Source organism: Brachycentrus maculatus, unplaced genomic scaffold, assembly GCF_059751285.1.
Source record: "Brachycentrus maculatus isolate JH-2025_06_01 unplaced genomic scaffold, ASM5975128v1 h1tg000253l, whole genome shotgun sequence".
In the NCBI taxonomy this organism is placed as follows: Eukaryota; Metazoa; Arthropoda; class Insecta; order Trichoptera; family Brachycentridae; genus Brachycentrus; species Brachycentrus maculatus.
The window spans coordinates 377,112-400,114 of NW_028281004.1; the positions used below are offsets into that span (position 1 = coordinate 377,112).

A 23,003-nucleotide genomic window follows, 5' to 3' on the forward strand; every position below is an offset into this window, starting at 1 on the left:
ACCAAACAGTAAACAAAACAGTGCGAGCGGTATGAAAAATAGTCCAATACGTGAAATGACTCAAACTAAACTGGAGATTGAGATCGTATAAAAACTCTAGATTTCTGGCGACGCCTTTACAAGCGACACACTAGCCAATCCGGACAAGGCATCTCAAATAACGTCAACAGACTGTCGCCTAGCACCCAGGTAGCAGATTACCCTTCAACGCGTTTTATTTCACGCTGATAACAAACCCGTATATTGCCGTTTCCCGCCGATAACCGACAGTCGACAAAAACGGCATTTGCCGTGTCCCCCAGTTGACCGACAGTCCGCGAAAAACGGCAAATGCCGTGTCCCGCCGACAACGTGTTAACATGCATTTTACTTTTCTTACTTATTCTAATAGATTTCTCATGATGAAGGATAGATTACCTCAAAAGCGTATTATAAAATTTAAAACATTTAAAACTGTTTATTTGAACTAAAAAATACAAAAATTTAAAAACCAAACATACAAAATGATATATATGTGTGTATATTTCTGTATGACATCAAAGTACGATGATCAGATGTTATATAAAAGTTAAACAATGATTATGTTGCATAAGTTCTTTAAAAAAATAATTAAAACACATGTGTGGTTATATTTGTACATGTTCTGTCTACGATACATCCATAGGTGACGATGCGTGAGGTGACAGACTCCTGAGAAGTTCTCGGTTGGTCCGGTCACCAAACAAAACACTCAGCAGAGCGACTCCGTATCCAGTAGCGCGCTCTCCCTGATAAAAAAAAGATATTATTAACAAATTTTTACTCACACTGGATTATTCACCCTACCGATGATATCTCTTCTGTGCGTGTCATGTCAGGTTCCCCTGACGTCGTCTATCACTTGAGAATAATTGTCCTTATCTTGGGCAGTTCTAAACAGGTCCCCGTCCAATCTCGTATGTTCCGGAACCAGGAGATCTGCCTTCTGCCCACACCTTGTCGACCCTCTATTTTGCCTAGCAATATACGTTACACAAGGGTATAAAGTAATCGCTTAAGCCAGCCAAATTCCAGGTACATAGTTAACTCTCAAATACTCAAGACTTCCATCTTTTTGCAGATAATTTGTGGCACATTTTATAAAACTTTGTTTTTATTCACTTTTATTTTTGGTACTCTCCAACCGGTTTCGACAAGAACCTTTTCATCTTCAGGGGTAGACATGTACATTTCCAATGATGAAAACAACTTTAGTTTTCAAAACTAGTCATGTGTAATGATACAAAACTCATCAAGTGATATTACATGAGTATAATAATCAAAATGTCATTCCACAAGTTGATGCCGAATGGATAAATAATATAGATGCGGGACTCACGCAATGCGACGGGTCGGCCATGTCTACGTGTATCCAGACTCCCGGGAAGTCCCACCCCAGCTGGAAGCCTACAAACAGCCCGGCGCACGACACCTGCGCGTTGTTACGGTCCTGAAAACAGAATATATTCATAGAAAGTTACAAATTAAACTGTTTAGGTTCTAGACAAGGTGCTAAGAGGGTTTCCTGCACCAAATAATAGAGGGGACGATGGAGGGAATAAACGCCAGAGGACGCCCACGCCGCCAATACCTAAGCGACTTATACAAAGACATGGGCTGCTCGACGTATGAGGAGCTGAAGAGGACTTCCGAAAAGAGGCGAGAATGGTGAAAGAGATGTCATCTGTTGCTACAGACCAATCCGCAGGACTGAGACCAGAGAGAGAGAGGTTCTAGAAACAGTTGGTTTAATGCATTGCTCTCTTTAGCATTGTTGGCCATTTTATTATTTCAAGATCAGAACATGGTTATGTGGAATTTAATTGAAGAAAATCTCTCTTAATCCTGGGTGTTGGCACGGTCTTAAAACTGGAATACTTTAAGTGAGTATGTTAACCAGTTCCAAATTTAGCCCGAGTGTGACTTGGGCAAGGAATTAGCATTGTAGCGATGAGCCCGAGTGCTGCTCGGGAAAATCCTATTCCGACTTCTCAGTACATAAAAAGCACTTAAAAATAATATTCCTCTAATTAACAACCAAATAAATTTTACATATAGTCCATTGTTTGATTCGACATCGATTAAACACGATTCGTCAATATCCAATTCGAACCCCCCCCACTCCTCTCATCCTACAAGTATATAAGTAGATTCGATTCCTAGTCTAATTTTAATGTATGTTTAACCTCGGCTTGTAACGCATGTCTGTATTGAAAACTATAGTGCATGTTGGTCTTCGGGTCGACCAAAAATCGCATTTGTTAGACATTTTGTGTAGTTTTGAGTGTGTAAATGGTGCTATGGTGGTGAAGGGTAGTATTGTTTGCATGCTGTGTTAGTGGTTGTCCTGACGAAGAGACGGGTACGTCTCGAAACCGGTAGACGTAAAAATCTCGGTGAGTGGTTATATACTAATTTTATTAACATTTTTGTAAAAAAATAAATAAGTACATATTGATTTGCCTGAGCCAAATATATTACAGTACTATGAAGTTTTTTCCGCATTAATTTTATTTGATCAGCGACTGGGTTTCGTTGTGTAACCGACATCATCAGACTGGTGGAAGGCTAGACAAAATTCAAAATGTTATATACACAACAAGGCAGGGGTTGAAAACAAAGCTTTTATATACGTTTTCTGGCAAAATGAATTTAAATTGAACAAGTTTAGCATTGAATTTTAATAATAATTTAGATGCAAGTTATGGTAAAGGTTTAAAGTATGATTTGATTAAAGAAATGGATTTTATAAGTAAATTATTTATGTACTTGTTTTTATTCTTCGCCTCTTCCACGTTCACGCATCTCCTCATACATTATTATTTATGCCGATTATTTAGACTCCTAACCTGACCATTTTTAAGTATTTGGCATACCAAATGCTATGATATAGCTCACTTCTTTCCAGAACGTCATAAATAAAAAATTGTAAATTTTCAGTTGTGCATGTTTTCGGAATGCCCAGAAAATATACTATATCCCAGAAAAAGCGGCATATTTTTAACTTAATATTTACTCGCTACAGGGCAGAAAGTGTTGTTTTTGCATGTTGAAGAAAAGGTATTGTTTAATTATTTTTTGAAACATAAAAAATATTTTTCAAATGGAGAAAAAACCTTCAGGTTTTACCTAAAAAGATCTGTTGCACAGTAAAAAGTTCAATAAGTGGCTTTATATTTATTTTTAAAACATTGTATTATATTTTTAAACTTTAAAAACGTTCTCCTGAAAAATAAAGTTTTTTATTTATGACGTTCTTGAAAGGAATGAGCGATATCTGTTGCATATGAGCAGACCAAATGCTATACAGCTGACTAGCTACTGTAGAGAGCACTTACGGCGACGCTGTTCTTCATGTCGGCCATGCTGGAGGCGAACTCGGAGAAGTGCAGCTCAGGCGCGTAGGGCACCGGGAAGGCGAGGTCCCCGGAGCGGCGCCCCGCCGCGCACGCTGCCGCCTCCCAGGGCCCGCTGTTGCCCAGCACCGCCGCGTGGTACTTGCCCAGCGCTATGCCCTGCGGATAAATGAAGATAATCAGACTCTAGTATTCATATTTATGTAATAAGTTTTAAATAATTTTTAGTGTGGTTGTGAATCATGGTTAAAATTCATGTTATACAGAATTTGAGAACAACATTTTGAGTGTGTCCAAATACTTGTTCACAAAATCTGGATTATCTCCAATTACAGGAGTTATTTTCATATTATTTTATGACATCTCATCATAATATAAGAGTTTCTGCTTAATAAAAAGCTTCTTTACATCTCACCAATAGATGTCGCTAGTGAAGTTCTAGTGATTCAAGAACAAGGTTTCTAAATTGGTTCATATAGAACACAGAACTTCCAAGAATTTGAGTAGTGTGGTTGTCAATAATGGGTAGATTTGGTGAATGTTACACGTGTGTAAAGTGATCACTTGAACCAGCCTATGACGGTCGTCAGCCCCGTAAATGCCCAGACTTCCATGTTCTTCTTCATCTTTGATGAGATGTCAAAAAATAATATGAATTTGAGTAGTGTGGTTGTCAATCATGGCTACAATTCAAATTATGGGTAGAATTGGTGAATGTTACACGTGTGTAAAGTGATCACTTAAACCAGCCTGTTAACCTATCAAGATAACACTGTCTTTATATGATGCAGTGCCCTATGCACCATTGGGATGCGGATAAGAGTTTGAAGAAGGAAAAAGAAGAGATGACAGAAGGCTAAAGAAGAGAAAGGAAAACATTTTGTACTGAAATTTTGAAGAATGCTACGGATCAACAGAGGGGGGGGCGGTTACCTGTGCACCAGTCAGGGTCGCCATGTCCAGGATGATGTCAGCCTTGAGGTCCTTGTGCGCGTAGGCGACCCCGTCGGCCAGCACCAGCCGGCCCTCGGCGTCCGTGTTGTTTATCTCCACCGTGTATCCGGAATACAGCGTGTGGATATCGTCCGGCCTGACAACAAAAAAATTTAATAAAACTGGTGGACGTCTGCAATCGATCCGGGGCGAAATTTGAACAAAACTGACAAATCGCTCACTCCTTTCAAGAACGTCATAAATCAAAAAACTTGATTTCTCGGGAGAACGTTTTTAAAGTTTAAAAATATAACACAATGTATTAAAAATAAATATCAAGCCACTTATTGAAGTTTTTACTATGCAACAGATCTTTTTAGGTAAAACCTGAAGGTATTTCCTCCATTTGAAAAATATTTAGTATATTTAAAAAAATAATTAAACAATACCTTTTCTTCAAAATGCAAAAACAACATTTTCTGCCCAGTAGTGGGTAAATATTGAGTTAAAAATATGCCTCTTTTGCTGGGATATAGTACATTTTCTGGGCATTCCGAAAACATGCACAACTGAAAATTGTCGATTTTTGATTTATGACGTTCTTGAAAGGAGTGAGCGAAATGTCATCCATTTAGTTTTGTTGACATGGATAACCCCAATTCCTTTTCAGCTGCATCTACACTGTTTAGTAATTCTAGAACATCAAGTATACTGTCTGGTCTGGCAGGAAAACTCAAGTAAAAAACAAACCTATTATTTTAATATTATTTTTTGACATCTCATCAAAGATGAAGAAGAATATAGAAGTCTGGGCATTTACGGAGCTGACGACCGTCATAGGCTAGTTTAAGTGATCACTTTACACACGTGTAACATTCACCAATTCTATCCATTATTAACAACCACACAACTCAAATTCTAGGAAGTTCTATATGTATGAACCAATTTTGAAACATTGTTCTTGAATCACTAGAACTTTACTAGAGACATCTATTGGTGAGATGGAAAGAAGCTTTTTATTGAGCAGAGTCCGAATCCTGGATTATAATCACACACATCGCTCACTCCTTTCAAGAACTTCATAAATCAAAAAACTTGATTTTTCAGGAGATCGTTTTTAAAGCTTAAAAATGTAATACAATGTATTAAAAATAAATATCAAGCCACTTATTGAACTTTTTACTGTGCAACAGATATTTTTAGGTACAACCTGAAGGTTTTTTTCCATTTGAAAAATATTGAATAAATTTAAGAAAAAACTTAAACAGTACCTTTTCTTCAAAATGCAAAAACAACACTTTCTGCCCTGTAGCGGGTAAATATTAAGTTAAAAATATGCCTCTTTTGCTGGAATATAGTACATTTTCTGGGCATTCCGAAAGCATGCACAACTGAAAATTGTCAATTTTTTATTTATGACGTTCTTGTAAGGAGTGAGCAACATGAGAAATGCCAGAAAATATTATTTTAGCTTATAATAGAACCAGATAATTTATTTACAACACTTTGAGTGTGTCCAAATACTTGTTCACATTTATTATTGTTATTATTTTAAAATCATCTGCAAAAAGATGTTTTATACCATGTTGAGTCTCAATCAACATTGGAGCTGGTGGAACAAAATCCAGTGACACTCGACATTGACTCCAATGTACCACTCGGTAAAGGTTAAAATGTGGATATTGTAAGATTAGCGGAGTTAATACCTTGTGGATTCGGGCCCGACAGAGTTCTCGGCGAGACAGAAGACGGCGTGGAGGTTCTGCCGGAAGCCGGCGCGCACCACGGCTTGGAAGGCTCCCAAGATGGCCGCCGCGCCTCCGCAGTCCCTCTTCATCCCCGGCATTCCCGTCTGCAACAATTCGGTTAGTAAATCAACAAAGTATAAGTGATTTCTTCACTATTATATGTATTTCAATTTCAATTCAATTTATTTATTTCAATTAATATATACATTACAAACTAAAAAAAATTAAAATCCCATACATTAAAATAAAATATATGCAAGAACTATTGCTAAAAGGTGTAGGAGAATCCCGCTTCGGAAAACTCCTTCAGACACATGGAACAGATCTATATCCAATTAGATATTGTTCAACAAAGCGGTAGCTCATCCTACAGGCATAAGCATCGGCAGGTTGGTCCTGTGTATAGGAATGGGAAACAATCTATGCCGACGCTGTCTTAGGTAACTATCGGGAACATACAGACCAATGCTCCGGATAATTTCAGGATTATCGATCATACCGCGCAACAATGGATAAAAATGCGTAATCAAATACACAATCTTTCTCGTCTTTAAACTATTGTAGCCAAGCATATCCTGGAGAAACTCGGTCGGGTAGAGCCGAGGGTAATAGCCGTATTCTCTCATTTATTCAATATTACCCTTGGTACATGAAGAGGAGTGCTAATCACCTTCCTTTTATATGTTAACGATCAAGATAACACTGTGTTAATATGATGACTTATAAATATGTTTTTTTTATAGAAAAGAAAAGAAGATATTTGTGTTATTTATTATTTACAAAAATACTTCAATTTCATACTATTTCTGTGAGCCTAAGCGGCTCATTATAAGAAATAGGTATCAAATTGTGGTAGAGTGGGTTCGAACCGAGAAACTCTGACTCAAATTTCCGCGACACTAACCACGGGACCACAACCTGACACTATTATGCCGTAGTGGCAGCAAATGGTGTTTTCTTTAAAAATTTTCAACTAACAATTTTTTATAGTAAAAGTATCTTTTTACCTTGGACTTGATGCTCAGACCACCTGTGTCGTACACGATCCCCTTCCCGACCCACGCCACAGTCTCCGTGGCCCCCTCCGGACACCAGCTGAGCACCGCCAGGGCAGGGGGAACGCTAGCGGCCTGCAACCAGTCAAACAAATCAATTATTTAACCCATCCATCTCTGACTCGCAAGTGGTGTAACTCTGATTTGCATGCGACACAAGTCTGATTCGCATGCAACATGTGATCTAAATAAATAAAAATGGAAATCCGAACCTCGGAAATCTGAAATACCAGGAAATCCGAACAAGATTTTAAAGTAAACATTTATAGGAAAATATTTGAAAAAAAAACACCCAAAGACTAAAGAATACATTTATTATAACATAAAATTATTATATATCTTCTTCTGGTCGTGTCATGTCAGGTCCCCCTGATGTACCCTACCACTTGTCTCGTGCAGCTCTAAACAGCACCTCGACGGTCCTGATCCCCGTCCAATCTCGTATATTCCGGAGCCAGGAGATCTGCCTTCTGCCCACACCTCTATTATGTGCAATAGATAAAAATCATTTATCATGACATGCTGTATCAAGTTGTGAAAAACAGAATACATGTGTTCCAACCTTCCCAACTCCGTAAATTCCTCCGAATCCCTGTTCATCTAGTTCAATACCACGTATTATCTTTGGCTTTATTTTGAATTCCTCTCCGACAGCGGATATTTTCTGTAAATTAAAAACAAATAAATTACTTCATTAAACCATGATACACGATTTACACACAATGAAGGTTTGATAGTTCCAATAATTAACAATAAATATGGGAGTCCAACACTGCAGTATATCGTTCCGAACATTTTTAATTTGTTGCCGACGGAGGTTAGAGGTCAAAATAAAATATGGAACAAAGGCAAAAGGAATGGGTAAATGATCAAGAGTTAATTCTATGAAAATTGTAAAATAGTTTATATTATTAATTTTTTTCTCTTTTTTGTGTGTATATTAGGTTAAAATGGTTAAAAACAGTAAAAAAATGTATGTAAAAAGAACTCCACCGACAAGACACACAAGGTGGCTTGGTGGGTCTCAGCAAAAAATATTTTAAATATGTTTAAATAAATGTATACAATTGATGTAAATTAAAAAAAAATAAAAAAAACCTTTCGTTCTATTTCATTCCTCAAATATGTTATAAAGAAAAAATGGATGAATCATCATTCTCCCAACAACTGTCATGCATGTCAATGCTTAAAATGAACTAAGAATGGTAACTGAGCCAAAATTGGTTAAGTATGAGCTAATATTAGTAAAAAATGAAACAAAATTGGTGAAGAATGAGCCAAGATTAGTGAAAAATAAGCCCAGATTAGTGAAGCCATTGGTTAAGTATGAGCTAAGATTAGTGTAAAATGAGCCAAGATCGGTGTAAAATGACTCAAGATTGTCTAATTGTGACCTTAAATTGTTGTAAAATGAGCTAAGATAGGCTAAGAATGAGCCGATATTAGTCAATACTGAGCCAGGATTGGTGAAAAATAGGTCACCTCAAGGAAATGGGTGACGTTCATCTCGTTGGTTGGAGTGTCGACTATGAGGGCTGTGAGGCGGATGGCTTCAACAGCATCCTCCAAGGTCTTCCTGTCTTCAGCGGTCACCTCGGTGCTGGCTAGACTTCCCGCGGGAGCCACCCACACACCTTCATCCGGACTGCCTTCTACAAATATGGACACAAACATTAATCATTCAAGAATGTGGATGTTATTACAGTATTTGCAACTTTTATTGATCCACAGAAGTCTCACCATATAATAGGGATTTTATTATAGATGGGATTTGCATTTATTTTGTGCGAGGTTTATAGGTTAAGTGGATTCTTGTTTCTTCTACCTAATATTATGTTTTATTTTAATTTTTAATTTTATTTTCTGTGTTGGGGACAGGAGGGATAATCTAGAGTAGGCCAATCAAGAACTTGTCAGTATTTGCTCATTGCTGGGAGGAAACCACGTTGCACTCCTCAGGAGAAGCCGGACTGGTGACTGTCGTCAACCGGCTTTCTGTTCCACTAGAAAAGGGTTCCTTCTGTTCACTGGTTTTTGGTACCAAGTCCTTCACTACTCTTATCATTTATAATAAATGTATCCCTAAGACAGAATAAGGAAAACCAGCGTAAGATAAATACAGAGATGGAAGATGTCGTTAGTGGGGAAGGCAACGAAGAAGACAATGGTATGCGCATGTGAGGACAATGGAACCATCCAGACTCCCCCACATTGCACTGCACAAGGTAGAGGACTCCCGGGCAGACCACCAAAGAGATGAAAGAGATGGATAGCTGGGAATCGACACCGCAGGAAGCTAGTGTGTATATATATATATATATATATATATATATATATATATATATATATATATATATATATATATATAAATATTAAAAAAAAAGACTTGGCACGATCAGATCAATCAGAACCTAAAATCTGGCAGTGTCAAAAGTCTGCGTAATCGGAGGGCATGTATGACAGATGTATGGATGTGAAGGAGGCGAGGAGTGTATGTCAGGACAGTGTATGTCAGAGTGTGGCGTTCCATCCTCTCTGCCTACCCCTGTGGGGAAACGGCGTGATGGTAGTAGTAGTAGTAGTAGTAGTAGTAGTAGTAGTAGTAGTAGTAGTAGTAGTAGTAGTAGTAGTAGTAGTAATATATATATAAATTGTCATCTAAACACTGAACTGCACAGAGAGAAATTTCACAAAAGTGGGTCAAAAAATAATAAGTCCAAGTTTGGCCACTCACTGGATGGGGCAGCGGTTGGCGGAACCAGCAGGATGTCGACGTACGCTGTCACCGGAGAGTCTGCCTCCGCTGAGTCCCCGCTGCCGGCGCCCCCGGAGCGCCGGGAGAACAGCGGGTACGCCCGCCCGACGGCGCAGGCCGACGCGTACAACTCGCTCTTCTCGCACACCAGCTAAACGTACAAGACAAACTTTGTTAGTTTATACTTATATCTCAACGCAGATGTAGAAGAATATGAAAGCCTGGGTATTTTTATTTTATTTCTTCAGTTGGATTATTATTACACTTAATACAAACCATTATTTACACCATATCGCAGTCATACGGGAGAAAGTGACCAAGTGCATTCTTTACAAAAACGTGATCATTGACTATTTGATATCTTACTAGCTTAATCTGTCCGGGAGTATGGACGTAAATTAACGTCAGTACAAATTTTCCTTAAAGGAGTATGGACGTTGATGAACGTCGAAGTCCGTCTGTCAGTAAGTATGATGCAACTTGTATAGCAATGACATCTGTGGATATTTGTGTGTAATTTTGTCATAATTGAAAAATGTTTCGAATAGGTGTTTTTTGTTGTTGTTTTAATTTGATTTATTTTAATATAATTTCTATCTTCGTAATACATCGATTTAATGAAAAAAAAAATGTAAAAAGAACCCACTCCCCAGAGAAAGTCGGACATAATTTTTGTACTGGAATGATTAATACTGCCCTGAAAAAATCCCAAAGGATTTTAAACATGGAAGTATAATATGGTAACTTGTTAAAAATGACAAACTGCATTGATGTTTATTTTGTTGCCGAGCAAAAGTGACTTAAATGGCCCCCCTGAACATTTTACGTTTTGTTAGTTGGTCGCTTTCTCCTGTACGACTACAATATGTATATTAATCGGTTTGCTGCCACGAGCGCGTTAACATGGTCTCCAATTCTGTGCTTGCCAGGCCGGCCATACAAAAAAAATGCGTAAACGCTCTCGTTTGGGCTTGTCGCAAGCCAATATGAAAACCAATTGCAATATTTTTTTTTATTAGACTCAAAATACTTAAATCAAACACTGATTTTTTGAGTCTACTAAGTTGTATTTTATTGTTATGTGTTTTTTAACAATAAAATACAAATTAATAGACTCAGTGTTTTATTTAACATTGATACATAAAATACTAAAATATTACAATTTCTTCTCTTCTCCGTCTTATTCCTCATTGCTGAGGGTTGTGACCCTTGCAGAAGCAATGACTCTTCTCCAGTTATCCCTTGACTGCGCTGCACGTAGCGCTCCAACCACCGAGGTGCCTGCTGCTGACTTAATTTGATTGGTCCATCGTGTGGTGATCTTCCTCTCCCTCTCTTTCCCTCCAGGCCACCGATCACAACTAGTTGTTCCAAGCTATCCTCGTTCCACGCGCAACGTGTCCAAAGAACTGGAGAATCCGTCGGGTACTGACATTGGCCAGAGTCAAGCCATCACAATTCAATGATATCAAAATTAGTCACCTTTTTAAAAGCTTTCACATTATTGTAGAAAAAAAAATTGGTACAGCCTTGTTATTACCTTCTGGAATTGAAATGATGAGTCGGCGTTCGGATTACAGAGGTGTTTGGATTAGTGGGGTTTCGGGTTATAGAGATCCTGCTGTATTAAATAAATCAAATTGAATTGAATTGGCAAGTTACCAGAACGGTGTGGTCTGTCCCCTTATTGTGGTGCTGCAGGGCGCGCGTGAGGTGCGCGGGGCGCGCGGGCGCGGCGTGGCGCGAGCAGCGCGCGGGCAGCGCGGCCACGCTGCTCCTCAGCACCAGCGGGCACGTCTCCCCCCCGTGCAGGCCGGACACAGCACCATTCCACACCTAAACGTAATATTTTGGATGATTTATATAGCTCTATTTTCATAAAAAAACCATAAATATTGATGTTTTTATTATTTACAAAAATACTTAAATTTCATAGTATTTCTGTGAGCCTAAGCAGCTCATTATTAAAAATAGGCAGGGCTTTTTTTTAAAACAAAAAAAGTCTACATGTGAAGCTTTTTACTAAAAAAACATATTCAAATATCATTTAAATATTCATTACAATACCATGTGTTATCATTTTGTTGAATTATATAAATATAGATTGTAATTACGTAAGCACAAACATTGTTTTATCTAAATTGATTTTGAAAATGATAAAAAAATATATTTCTTTCACTCCTTAGCAAAAAATTCAATTACTTCAATTGGTTTAAAACCTCAACCTTGGTTTTAATAAATTAAATTGTGGGGATTATCCCATATTAATGAGAAAATAAATGGTCGATAGGTTTCCTTATATCGATCACTCCTTTCAACGTCATATATCAAAAATTGGCAATTTTCAGTTGTGCATGTTTTCGGAATGCCCAGAAAATGTACTATATCCCAGCAAAAGCGGAATATTTTTAACTTATTATTTACCCGCTACAGGGTAGAAAGTGTTGTTTTTGCATTTTGAAGAAAAGGTAGTGTTTAATTATTTTTTTAAATAAACTAAATATTTTTCAAATGGAGTAAAAACATTCAGGTTTTACCTAAAAAGATCTGTTGCACAGTAAGAAGTTCAATAAGTGGCTTGATATTTATTTTGAATACATTTTATTATATTTTTAAACTTTAAAAACGATCTCCTGAAAATTTTTTTTTTTGATATATGATGTCGTTGAAAGGAGTGAGTGATTTGTGAAAAGAGGTGCTGGAACTCCGTTCTGGCGCGTTACATGAAAAAAAAATATAGCCCTGGAAATAGGTATCAAATTGTGGGAGAGTGGGTTCGAACCCAGAAACTCTGACTCGGGTTTTATAAAGTGGTATTTCTGAAGAAAAAAAACCAGCAGAAATATTACCTCCTCCTTGATATCCGGGCCAACTTTGGGAAGTATGTGGGTTTTGAAGTCTAGGGCCTGCAGGTGCCTCAGTTGTCCTACAATTAGAACCGGAACGCTCGAAGCCGGGGGGCCGAAAACCACCTTCACAGCGGCGGGCATTTTGCTACAAGAACCTAAAAATAAGTTAATCAATTGTTTAATAAGTATCTAGTATAAATGTGATCTTAAATTGAATTTGGAATATACACACATTGTCCAATATGTACTTTTATTTTATTTTATTTGTTCGGGAACTGTACAGCTTTACATTAAAAAAGTATATAATAAACAATAGTTACATTAACAATAGTAAACATTACATTACATTTACAAACATAGTTACATTAAAAAAATAAAGCCAATTAAACAATTCCACATTAATGTTATAATAACTATTAAAAACATTAATAATAATAATAAAACCCTTACCGCACCCCAATGGTGCATAGGGCACTGCTTCATATAAACGCAGTGTTATCTCGATCGTTTTACACATGAAGGAAAGGTGATCAGCCCTCTGCTTCAGGTACCAGTCCAGTGTAATATTGATTAAATATTACAGTGAAAGAATCACTTATATATTTATTAAACCCCCCTGGGAATCGAACCCGGGACCTCCAGAACGGTAGGCGAGCATGCTGACCATTACACTACGGAGGCGGACAAAATATGTAATATTATGTATTAATAATATTACATATTTTGTCCGCCTCCAATGCGAACCCGGGACCTCCAGAACGGTAGCCGAGCCTGCTGACCATTACACTACGGAGGCGGACATTTAATTTAACTCATGATATACAACATTTTCATATTTATGAAAATGAAAATGGTATTTTCTGGCGTTTCTCATGTGTGTGATTATAATCCAGGATTCGGACCTCACATACTAATATAAGAGTTTCTGCTTAGTAAAAAGCTTCTTTACATCTCACCAATAGATGTCTCTAGTGAAGTTCTAGTGATTCAAGAACAAGGTTTCTAAATTGGTTCATATATATAGAACTTCCAAGAATTTGAGTAGTGTGGTTGTCAATAATGGGTAGAATTGGTGAATGTTACACGTGTGTAAAGTGATCACTTAAACCAGCCTGTGACGGTCGTCAGCCCCGTAAATGCCCAGACTTCCATATTCTTCTTCATCTTTGATGAGATGTCAAGAAATAATATAACTCATGATAAATTTCATTATCAACCAATGGAAATTTTATCAATTAATAAAAATAATTGAGATAAAAATCACGTGTTTTATTTTACCGTGTTTGATGTCTCTTATCATTATCATTCATTTTTAAGGCAATAACTAATAAAAAAATTAAGATTTTTATCATTTTAGTTATTACACAATGTGCGCTGATAGATTGATAGTGAAAAAATTATCATTTTTCTCTTATTATTTATTTGAAGAACTTTATTTGTTTAAGAAGCAGAGTGAATGCTGTTGAAATGCGCTCCCTCAGACGAATGTGTGGAAAATCATTGTATGACAGAATTAAAAACGAAGATATAAGAAAGGAATGTAAGGCTGAACGAGGAATAATTGAAAAGATTAGACAGAGCTCTTTGCGGTGGTATGGACATGTGGAGCGAATGGATAGTGAGAGAATGACTAAGAAAATATATGTGGCGAATGTGAGAGGGAAAACAGAACGTGGACGACCGAAAAAGACTCGGCACGATCAGATCAATCAGAACCTAAAATCTGGCGGTGTCAAAAGTCTGCGTAATCGGAGGGCATGTATGACTAGATGTATGGATGTGAAGGAGGCGAGGAGTGTATGTCAGGACAGAAGAGTGTGGCGTTCCATCCTCTCTGCCTACCCCTGCGGGGAAACGGCGTGATGGTAGTAGTAGTAGTATTTGTTTAAGATATGAGTTTCAACAAAATTCTCAAGTTGAAAATGTGGAGGTCCTCACCAAAAAGTCTCCTTATTCTACAATAACCTTTCAATATATTTATTGATTTGGCTTTTAATTTGTAGAGCTGCATTTTAATTTTCGTTTTAATTTTTAAATCAAACACAGATTTTTTTGAATCCACTAAGTTGTATTTGATTAAAGAAAACACTTTGTTTTTTACCACCTGAGTTTTATTATAGACTACATGTTTCAGAAGTTAAACTTCCATCATTCAGGTCTGTATAATAACTAAAATATAAAATATTAAATTGTTCTATAAATAAGGAGAGAGGAAAAGAAACCTTGTTCTTGAATCACTAGAACTTCACTAGAGACATCTATTGGTGAGATGTAAAGAAGCTTTTTACTAAGCAGAAACTCTTATATTAGTATGTGAGGTCCGAATCCTGGATTATAATCACACACATGAGAAACGCCAGAAAATACCATTTTCATTTTCATAAATATGAAAATGTTGTATATCATGAGTTAAATTAAATGTCCGCCTCCGTAGTGTAATGGTCAGCAGGCTCGGCTACCGTTCTGGAGGTCCCGGGTTCGCATTGGAGGCGGACAAAATATGTAATATTATTAATACATAATATTACATATTTTGTCCGCCTCCGTAGTGTAATGGTCAGCATGCTCGCCTACCGTTCTGGAGGTCCCGGGTTCGATTCCCAGGGGGGTTTAATAAATATATAAGTGATTCTTTCACTGTAATATTTATTCAATATTACCCTGGACTGGTACCTGAAGCAGAGGGCTGATCACCTTTCTTTCGTGTGTTAACAATCAAGATAACACTTTGTATGATGCAGTGCCCTATGCACCAGTGGGGTGCGGATAAGGGTTTGAATAAATTAAATAAATAAGAGTACAATATTTCTTGTTTGCCTCCGTGGTGTAATGGTTAGCGTATTTAGCTACCGTGCTGGAGGTCCCGTGTTCGTTTCCCAGAACTAACTAACTAACTAACATGGCTTTTTTTTTCCTTTTTTCATGTATTAATAATAAATAATAATAATAAAACCCTTACCGCACCCCAATGGTGCATAGGGCACTGCTTCATATAAACGCAGCGTTATCTCGATCGATTACACATGAAGGAAAGGTGATCAGCCCTCCACTTCAGGTACCAGTCCAGTGTAATATTGAATAAATATTACAGTGAAAGAATCACTTATATATTTATTAAACCCCCCTGGGAATCGAACCCGGGACCTCCAGAACAGTAGGCGAGCATGCTGACCATTACACTACGGAGGCGGACAAAATATGTAATATTATGTATTAATACTCAAATCAAACACAGATTTTTTGAGTCTACTAAGTTGTATTTTATTGTTAAAAAAACAAATAAAAATTTATATTGTGACAATTGTTTCGCCTAGTTATTGCATTTTCAAACGAATGTCATTCGTTTGAAAATGCCATATCTATGCTAATTTGTAATTTAGTCAAATCAACAATGCTGATAAGTTATGCAATGTGTATAAATCTAAGTCCGCCTCCGTAGTGTAATGGTCAGCACGCTCGGCTGCCGTTCTGGAGGTCCCGGGTTCGATTCCCAAGGGGGGTAAAATAAAATATAAGTGATTTTTTCACTGTAATATTTATTCAATATTACCATGGACTGGTACCTGAAGCGGATGGCTGATCACCTTTCCTTCATGTGTAAACGATCAAGATAACACTGCATTTATATGACACAGTGCCCTATGCACCATTGGGGTGCGGATAAGGGTTTAAAAAAAAAAATCTAAGTGTCGGGTTGTGGTCCCGTGGCTAGTGTCGCGGACTCGGAAGTTTCTCGGTTCGAAACCACTCTACCATAATTTGATAACTATTTCTTATAATGAGCCGCTTAGGCTCACAGAAATAGTATGAAATTGAAATATTTATGTAAATAATAATTTTAAAAAAACAAATTGTATTTCATCATTACAGCCTATAATATAAAACTTGTAAAGTTGAAGCCTAAGTTAGCCAATGATAAGCGGTGTTGCATAAGCCGTAGCTAGATTTCAGAGTCACTTGGACGTTAGGAAATTCAAAAAATACATATGACCTGAAGCGAGTTAACATGATGCGGTGCCCTATGCACCAATATAATGGTATTGGGGGCAGAAACATAAAGCAACCATTTTCATCATTAATAAAAATTACAATCAAAAGGTACATACGAGTCAGTTAGTATAAACTGTTATGGGAGTTCATAAATTTAAAATAATATTTTCAGTAGGTATACAACCTTTCACGTACGTGAAAAAATAATATATTTGAATTGTGTACGTAATTTAAAATATACATTGTTAAAAACTATCATTTTATCGGCTATGATGGCATAATTTTCTAAACGACAAGAGTTGAAAACTTAATGTACTTGCAACTAAAAAAATACAAAATTAACAATACCAACATGGGAAAATCAAAATGTATAAGATTTTTTAAAAATATATGCCTAAATTGTAACGTGGATATGATAAAATTTGTTAAATACCTTGTTTAGTGCTCTCTCGAATGATTTGTTTTAATTAAATTAACCAGAACAACAAATAAAAACAACGACCCAACCGGCAAAAAGTTGCAGTCTGAACTGATCTGAAGTGAGGTTCGTAAAGTTGTCAGTTGTCAGATGACGATGCCTTTTTGGATGATTTTAAAATGCATTTTTAAATAAGTAGGTACTTACATTTTTAAAAATTAGTAGGTACCTACTTAATTATAGATATAACATCCTTCTTATGATCTTTATCGGCAGCCATGGTGTACAGGACAGGGATTTATGCAAAAAACTAAAACTAACTAACAAATCATGACGCTGCTTCCCCGCAGGGGTAGGCAGAGAGAATAGAACGCCACACCACACTGTCTTTGCAAACATTCTTCGTCTCCCACGTTCATGTATCTCCTCATACATACCCGCCGATTATTACGACTCATAACCTGACCGCTTTCAAGTATTTGGCATACTTGATCGTGCCAAGTTTTTCTCGGTCTTCTTCTGCTCCTTTTCCCAATAACATTCGTCTCATAAATTTGTTTTGCCGTTCTTTCCTCACTCATTCGTTCTACATGTCCAAACTATCTCAACACAACTTTCTTAATTTTATCGATAGTATTTATCGATAGGATTTATGCAGTGTTTACTTAAACATTAACTTCATAAGGCTGCAAATTAACATTTGAAATTTATCATGGGATTATTCAATGTGGAATATTCGATTTTCTGGACCTATTTAAATGAAATCTCTTAGGTACATACTCGTAAACATAACTCGAATCAACAAATGTGGACATTTGATCTCAATCGAATTTCACAATTCAATCGACATTTTGTGGTTCGAAAAATGTTTGGGAAGAATTTACATTCAGTTTAGGTTGTTCCAATAATTAACTAGTTTTAAATTTCATTTTTAGGTTAAGATCTTATTTATTTATTTTAAACTTCATGTACAGAAAATAAAAAGTACATTGGCGGGCTTATTGCTAAAAAGCAATATCTTCCAACCGACCAAAGACGGACTAGTGATATTGATCAAAACGTTTGATACCATATATAGCCGTTTGCAATCAGAGGGTAGATAGTACTTAAACATTTAAAAAACATAAATTACAAATTATACAAAAGTTTTTAAAAAAAATCCCATTTTTTCTGTTTCATTGTTTGGATCATTCAAATATATGATCACCCAACGATCATTCACCGCTCTTCTTTAAGTACCCAATGCGCTTTATAAACATAGCCCATTTCGGTTGTTGTGACAGATCCAGACAGATCATTTTGAATTTTGACAGTCGGTTCTTTTATCATTTTACGAGTTTAATGTCGATAACCTTACGCTTTGATAAGAAAATTTCCCGTCAAGCAGTATAAAATATCTCTTCCACACGCTTGACAAATGGCTAATAATTTTATGTAACATATTTAATGTTCTAGGTATGTTTTTTTGAAATATTTTATCGCTTTCAATATTTAGATTTGTAAATAGAACAGGAAATGAAACTTAATTTGAATTTAAACACTCCAACGGTCGCGTCAGATCTCTCTGATACACTTTTTTTCAATTTATTTTTGTAATAGGCCGCCCGTACGTAAGTAGATCAAGCTCTCCTATTTTCTATTTCTCGAACTAGTTACTGGGCTAGGGCCAGTCGTGGGGTGACCTTGCCTGCACCAAGTTGACCTTTTTGAGGCCATCTCGTATGTTTGTATCTCACATTTACCACTGGACTATATTATTAAAAAAAGCTAGTAATTTTTTGAAAAATGCCCAGGATATAATATATCCATGTTGCTAGTATAAATAATTATACAAAATAACGAATTTTTGTAGGTGTAAATACTTTGGTTTTCGTAACGGTTCAAATTTAGAATTTTTTTTGTTATATTCCTCATTCAAATATTAAATGAATTTGTGATTGACATTTGGCCATTGTAATTTTTAATTTTGCTAAAATGTTTTGTTGTTACTTTTCTTTACTAATTCACCTCAACATCTGCATGTTTCTCACAGATCTCATCCACCAATGTAGAAATATAAATATGTATCGTAGTTTTATATTATCCACTGACACTTAGTGATGGAATTGCATTTTAATATATTATTAGATTAAAACCAATATTTTTAGCTTTTCCACTTTTTTTTTTATTTGACCAGCGACCGGGTTTCGTCGTTACCGGCATCATCAGACTGGTTACCAGTCTGATGATGTCGGTAACGACGAAACCCGGTCGCTGGTCAAATAAAAATAAAGTGGAAAAGCTAAAAATATTGGTTTTAATCTAATAATATATGTATCGTAGTGTCGGGTTGTGGCCCCGTGGTTAGTGTCGCGGAGTCTTGAGTTTCTCAGTTGGAACCCACTCTACCACAATTTTATACCTATTTCTAAAAATGAGTCGCATAGGCTCACAGAAATAGTTTGGAATTGAAATATTTTTGTAAATAACAAAAACACAAATATTTATTGAGGATTTGTCATCATAGACCAGTTTTCAATTTAATTTATCAGTTATGGATCCGAATAAAGCTTTTTTTTCTTGAATGTTTTTCGCAGATACTCTGTAGCACTTTTTATAAACTTTATAAAACAAAACAACTTTGTTTTAACCACATTTTATTGGTACACTTTATCCAACCGGTTTTGACAAGAACCTTGTCATCATCAGGGTTTATGTACTAATTCTAAAACATTGAAATACTCATAGTTTGATTATAGTTAATTACCCTTCCCTTACGATGCCAAAAACTTCCACGCACTCCGTACACTATATGAAAATGTGATTTAAAAAACTGGAAAAAACTCCTAAATGTTGCTTTTATTGAGCATTGCCTTTTTTTGTTACAAAAGCTGCTGAATATATTTTGTATATAATTCATTTATCATTTTGACAGGTGAGAAAGAACTAGAGGATGTCACGCGGAATATTGATGCTTTCTATTCTCGCAACAACCACTATTGGGAGCCTAATAAGAGCGAGTTATAGCAACGCAAAAATGCAGCAAACTCCATCCAGTGTTTTTGACTTTACGAAAATGGATAATTTGGAGGATTGGGTGGAGCAGTCCGATCCAGTTCGAGAAGTTGGCATGTCAAAAGCTATACTGACTCTTCAAAAGACGCAGGTATTTCAACGAGCTGTGTTTTTCGCGTTACTAAACCCTCAGCCGAATGGTGCTGGCTTTGCGGGCGTACGAAGGTTGAATTTCTTTGCCGATCTTCACGGATACAGCGAGCTTCAGATTAAATGCCGCGCCCAAGGAGAATTCAACGGGTTTAAAGTGGTTTTGAGGCATAAGGGTTTAAACGATGAACCCAACTACACTTACGAGCAGATGTTTGACGGACCGCGAAACGAGTTTAAAGTGTTGAGCCTTCCTTTCGAAGAGTTCAAGCCGTACTATCGAGGACAGTTGATTAACACAACAGAGCAATTGGACACGTCTAACATAACTGGATTCGGATTTCAGTTTTACGGAGGGGTTTATATGCCAGTCAAACAACATGGTCCGGCAACTCTGGAAATTGACTGGGTATCAGCTGCTTGAAGGTATCCAGCAGTCCCTTAGTATTCGCAGATTCGCTTATCTTTCGATATTACAGTCAAACATATACTAGATATTACATTTATACTAGATATTACATTACAGTCAAACATATACTTGATATTACAGTCAAACTTGGTTACAATAGAGCTGGACACAAGTGAAACCTCTTTAACCCATTGTACCACTAATAAAGATGACATAATTTGTTCATACAACACACTATTAAATTTGACACATTTTTAATTACAATAACATTGAGACTAAATTACTACTACTACTACTACTACTTCCATGACGCCGTTTCACCGCAGGGGTAGGCAGAGAGGATGGAACGCCACACTCTTCTGTCCTGACATACACTCTTCGCCTCCTTCACATCCATTCATCTAGTCATACATGCCCTCCGATTACGCAGACTTTTGACACCGCTAGATTTTAGGTTCTGATTGATCTGATGGTGCCAAGTCTTTTTCGATCGTCCACGTTCTGTTTTCCCTCTCATATTTGCCACATATATTTTCCTAGTCATTCTATCGCTATCCATTCGCTCCACATGTTCATACCACCGCAAAGAACTCTTCCTAATCTTTTCAATTATTCCTCGTTCAGCCTTACATTCCTTTCTTATATCGTCGTTTTTAATTCTGTCATACAATGATTTTCCACACATTCGTCTGAGGAAGCGTATTTCAAAAGCGTTCACTGTGCTTTCGTCCTTCCTTTGCCAGTTCCATGTTTCGCTTCCATACATTAGTGTCGGTACTAGCACGCCGTTGTGAACCGCTAGCTTGGCTTCTATGGACATATTCTTATTCCCAATCACTCTGTTCAAAGCACCATTTATTTTATTCCCTGCATTCACTCTTCTCTCAATATCCTTATCCACTTTATTACACACAAAATAAAAATGATAAAACATAATAGCATTTTTTTAAAATGATTATTATATTTTATTATGAAATCAGTAACCAAAATATACTTATTTATGTCATTTTTATGAATAAAGTTATTGTCATTCAGTTTTAATGTAAATTTTTTTTTATTAATTTTGTGGTTTCAGGAAAAACAGAACATTTAAAGTTTTCTTATGATTAAAAGTTTGTGAGTTGTTATTTATTCTGAAACTGAAATAAATCATGTTTTAAATTATAATAAATCAATACATGGACACATTTCAGGCATTTTCTAGTGTGTGAAGACTCAAATATACTAAGGTAGAGGAAAAGATTTTTCTAAAATTATAATTTTCAACCATACATGGCAACCCTGAAGTTTTTAGTATATAAAATGTAAAATGTTCCTGTTACTTGAAATATGCCGAGTGTTTTTGCCTAGAATTTTCACTCATGAATTACATGAAATTATAGTAACTTTAAACATAAAGAGTAAATCCACTCACAAGTAGGCATAGGCTATGAAACTTATAAAGTTGAAGCCTGAGTAGGGACATGATAAACGGTGTTGCATAAGCCGTAGCTAGATTTCAGAGTCACTTGGAAGTTGGGTAATTAAAAAAAAAAAAAAAATTACTTGAAATATTTCCTTTCGAAATTTGAGTAATATGGTTGTCATTCATGAAAAGAATAGAATGATGAATGTTGCCATGTATAAACCAGACAATAACAGGTTGTAAGTCCTACCTACCTCGATAACTTATTCATCCATGTCGAAATATCAATAAAAATGTTTTACAAAACTGAGTGTTTTTCTATTTTCTCAATCAAATATAAGTTTCACCCCCCTGGGAATTGAACCCTAGATCTAAGGCATGGTTTGTAAATTCACTAATCGCTAATATATGTGGAGGTCCTCACCAAAACGTTACATTTCCATTATAAATGATTTTAAGTAATCAGGAATTCTAGCTTATAAAATTGTTACATTTTGGTGCGATTTAATGATTTCATATTGGTTTAACACAGGATAGGTCAGGTTTTGAGCAACTTTAATTAAGATTTCGATAGAATACAGTAAACAGATTTACATTCAAAGGATTTTTTGTGCAATATTAGAAAATGTTTAGTGAGGACCTTCACATATCGCTCACTCCTTTCAACAACATCATATATCAAAAATCGTCAATTTTCAGTTGTGTATGTTTTCGGAATGCCCAGAAAATGTACTATTTCCCAGCAAAAGCGGCGTATTTTTAACTTAATATTTACCCGCTACAGGGCAGAAAGTGTTGTTTTTGCATTTTGAAGAAAAGATATTGTTTAATTTTTTTTTTATTATACAAAATATTTTTCAAAAGGAGAAAAAACATCCAGGTTTTACCTAAAAAGATCTGTTGCACAGTAAAAAGTTCAAAAA

General features: G+C 36.3%; 2 protein-coding genes across 3 annotated transcripts; one reads left to right on the forward strand and one right to left on the reverse strand.

The window, feature by feature from the left end:
- Positions 1-35: 35 nt before the first annotated feature.
- Positions 36-17,235, reverse strand: grsm (probable aminopeptidase NPEPL1 granny smith protein). Of its 2 annotated transcripts, none has more exons than XM_088265604.1 (12): positions 17,138-17,235; positions 12,715-12,869; positions 11,528-11,701; positions 9,845-10,016; positions 8,593-8,762; positions 7,673-7,774; positions 7,063-7,185; positions 6,014-6,159; positions 4,308-4,464; positions 3,357-3,533; positions 1,358-1,468; positions 36-767 (listed from the first exon to the last, which is right to left on the reverse strand). In XM_088265604.1, the coding sequence occupies exons 2-12, from the start codon at positions 12,853-12,855 to the stop codon at positions 648-650; spliced, it is 1,593 nt and encodes a 530-aa protein (XP_088121730.1). In that variant the 5' UTR covers positions 12,856-12,869; positions 17,138-17,235; the 3' UTR covers positions 36-647. The 2 variants fall into 2 exon arrangements, with proteins under 2 accessions (XP_088121730.1, XP_088121731.1); XM_088265605.1 differs by lacking the exon at positions 17,138-17,235 and adding an exon at positions 16,900-17,047.
- A 1,150-nt stretch (positions 17,236-18,385) lies between these two features.
- On the forward strand, positions 18,386-21,928 carry LOC148306104 (uncharacterized). The gene is made up of 2 exons (XM_088265594.1): positions 18,386-18,577; positions 20,037-21,928. Exon 2 carries the CDS (start codon positions 20,055-20,057, stop codon positions 20,688-20,690), a length of 636 nt encoding a protein of 211 aa, XP_088121720.1. The 5' UTR covers positions 18,386-18,577; positions 20,037-20,054; the 3' UTR covers positions 20,691-21,928.
- Positions 21,929-23,003: the final 1,075 nt, after the last annotated feature.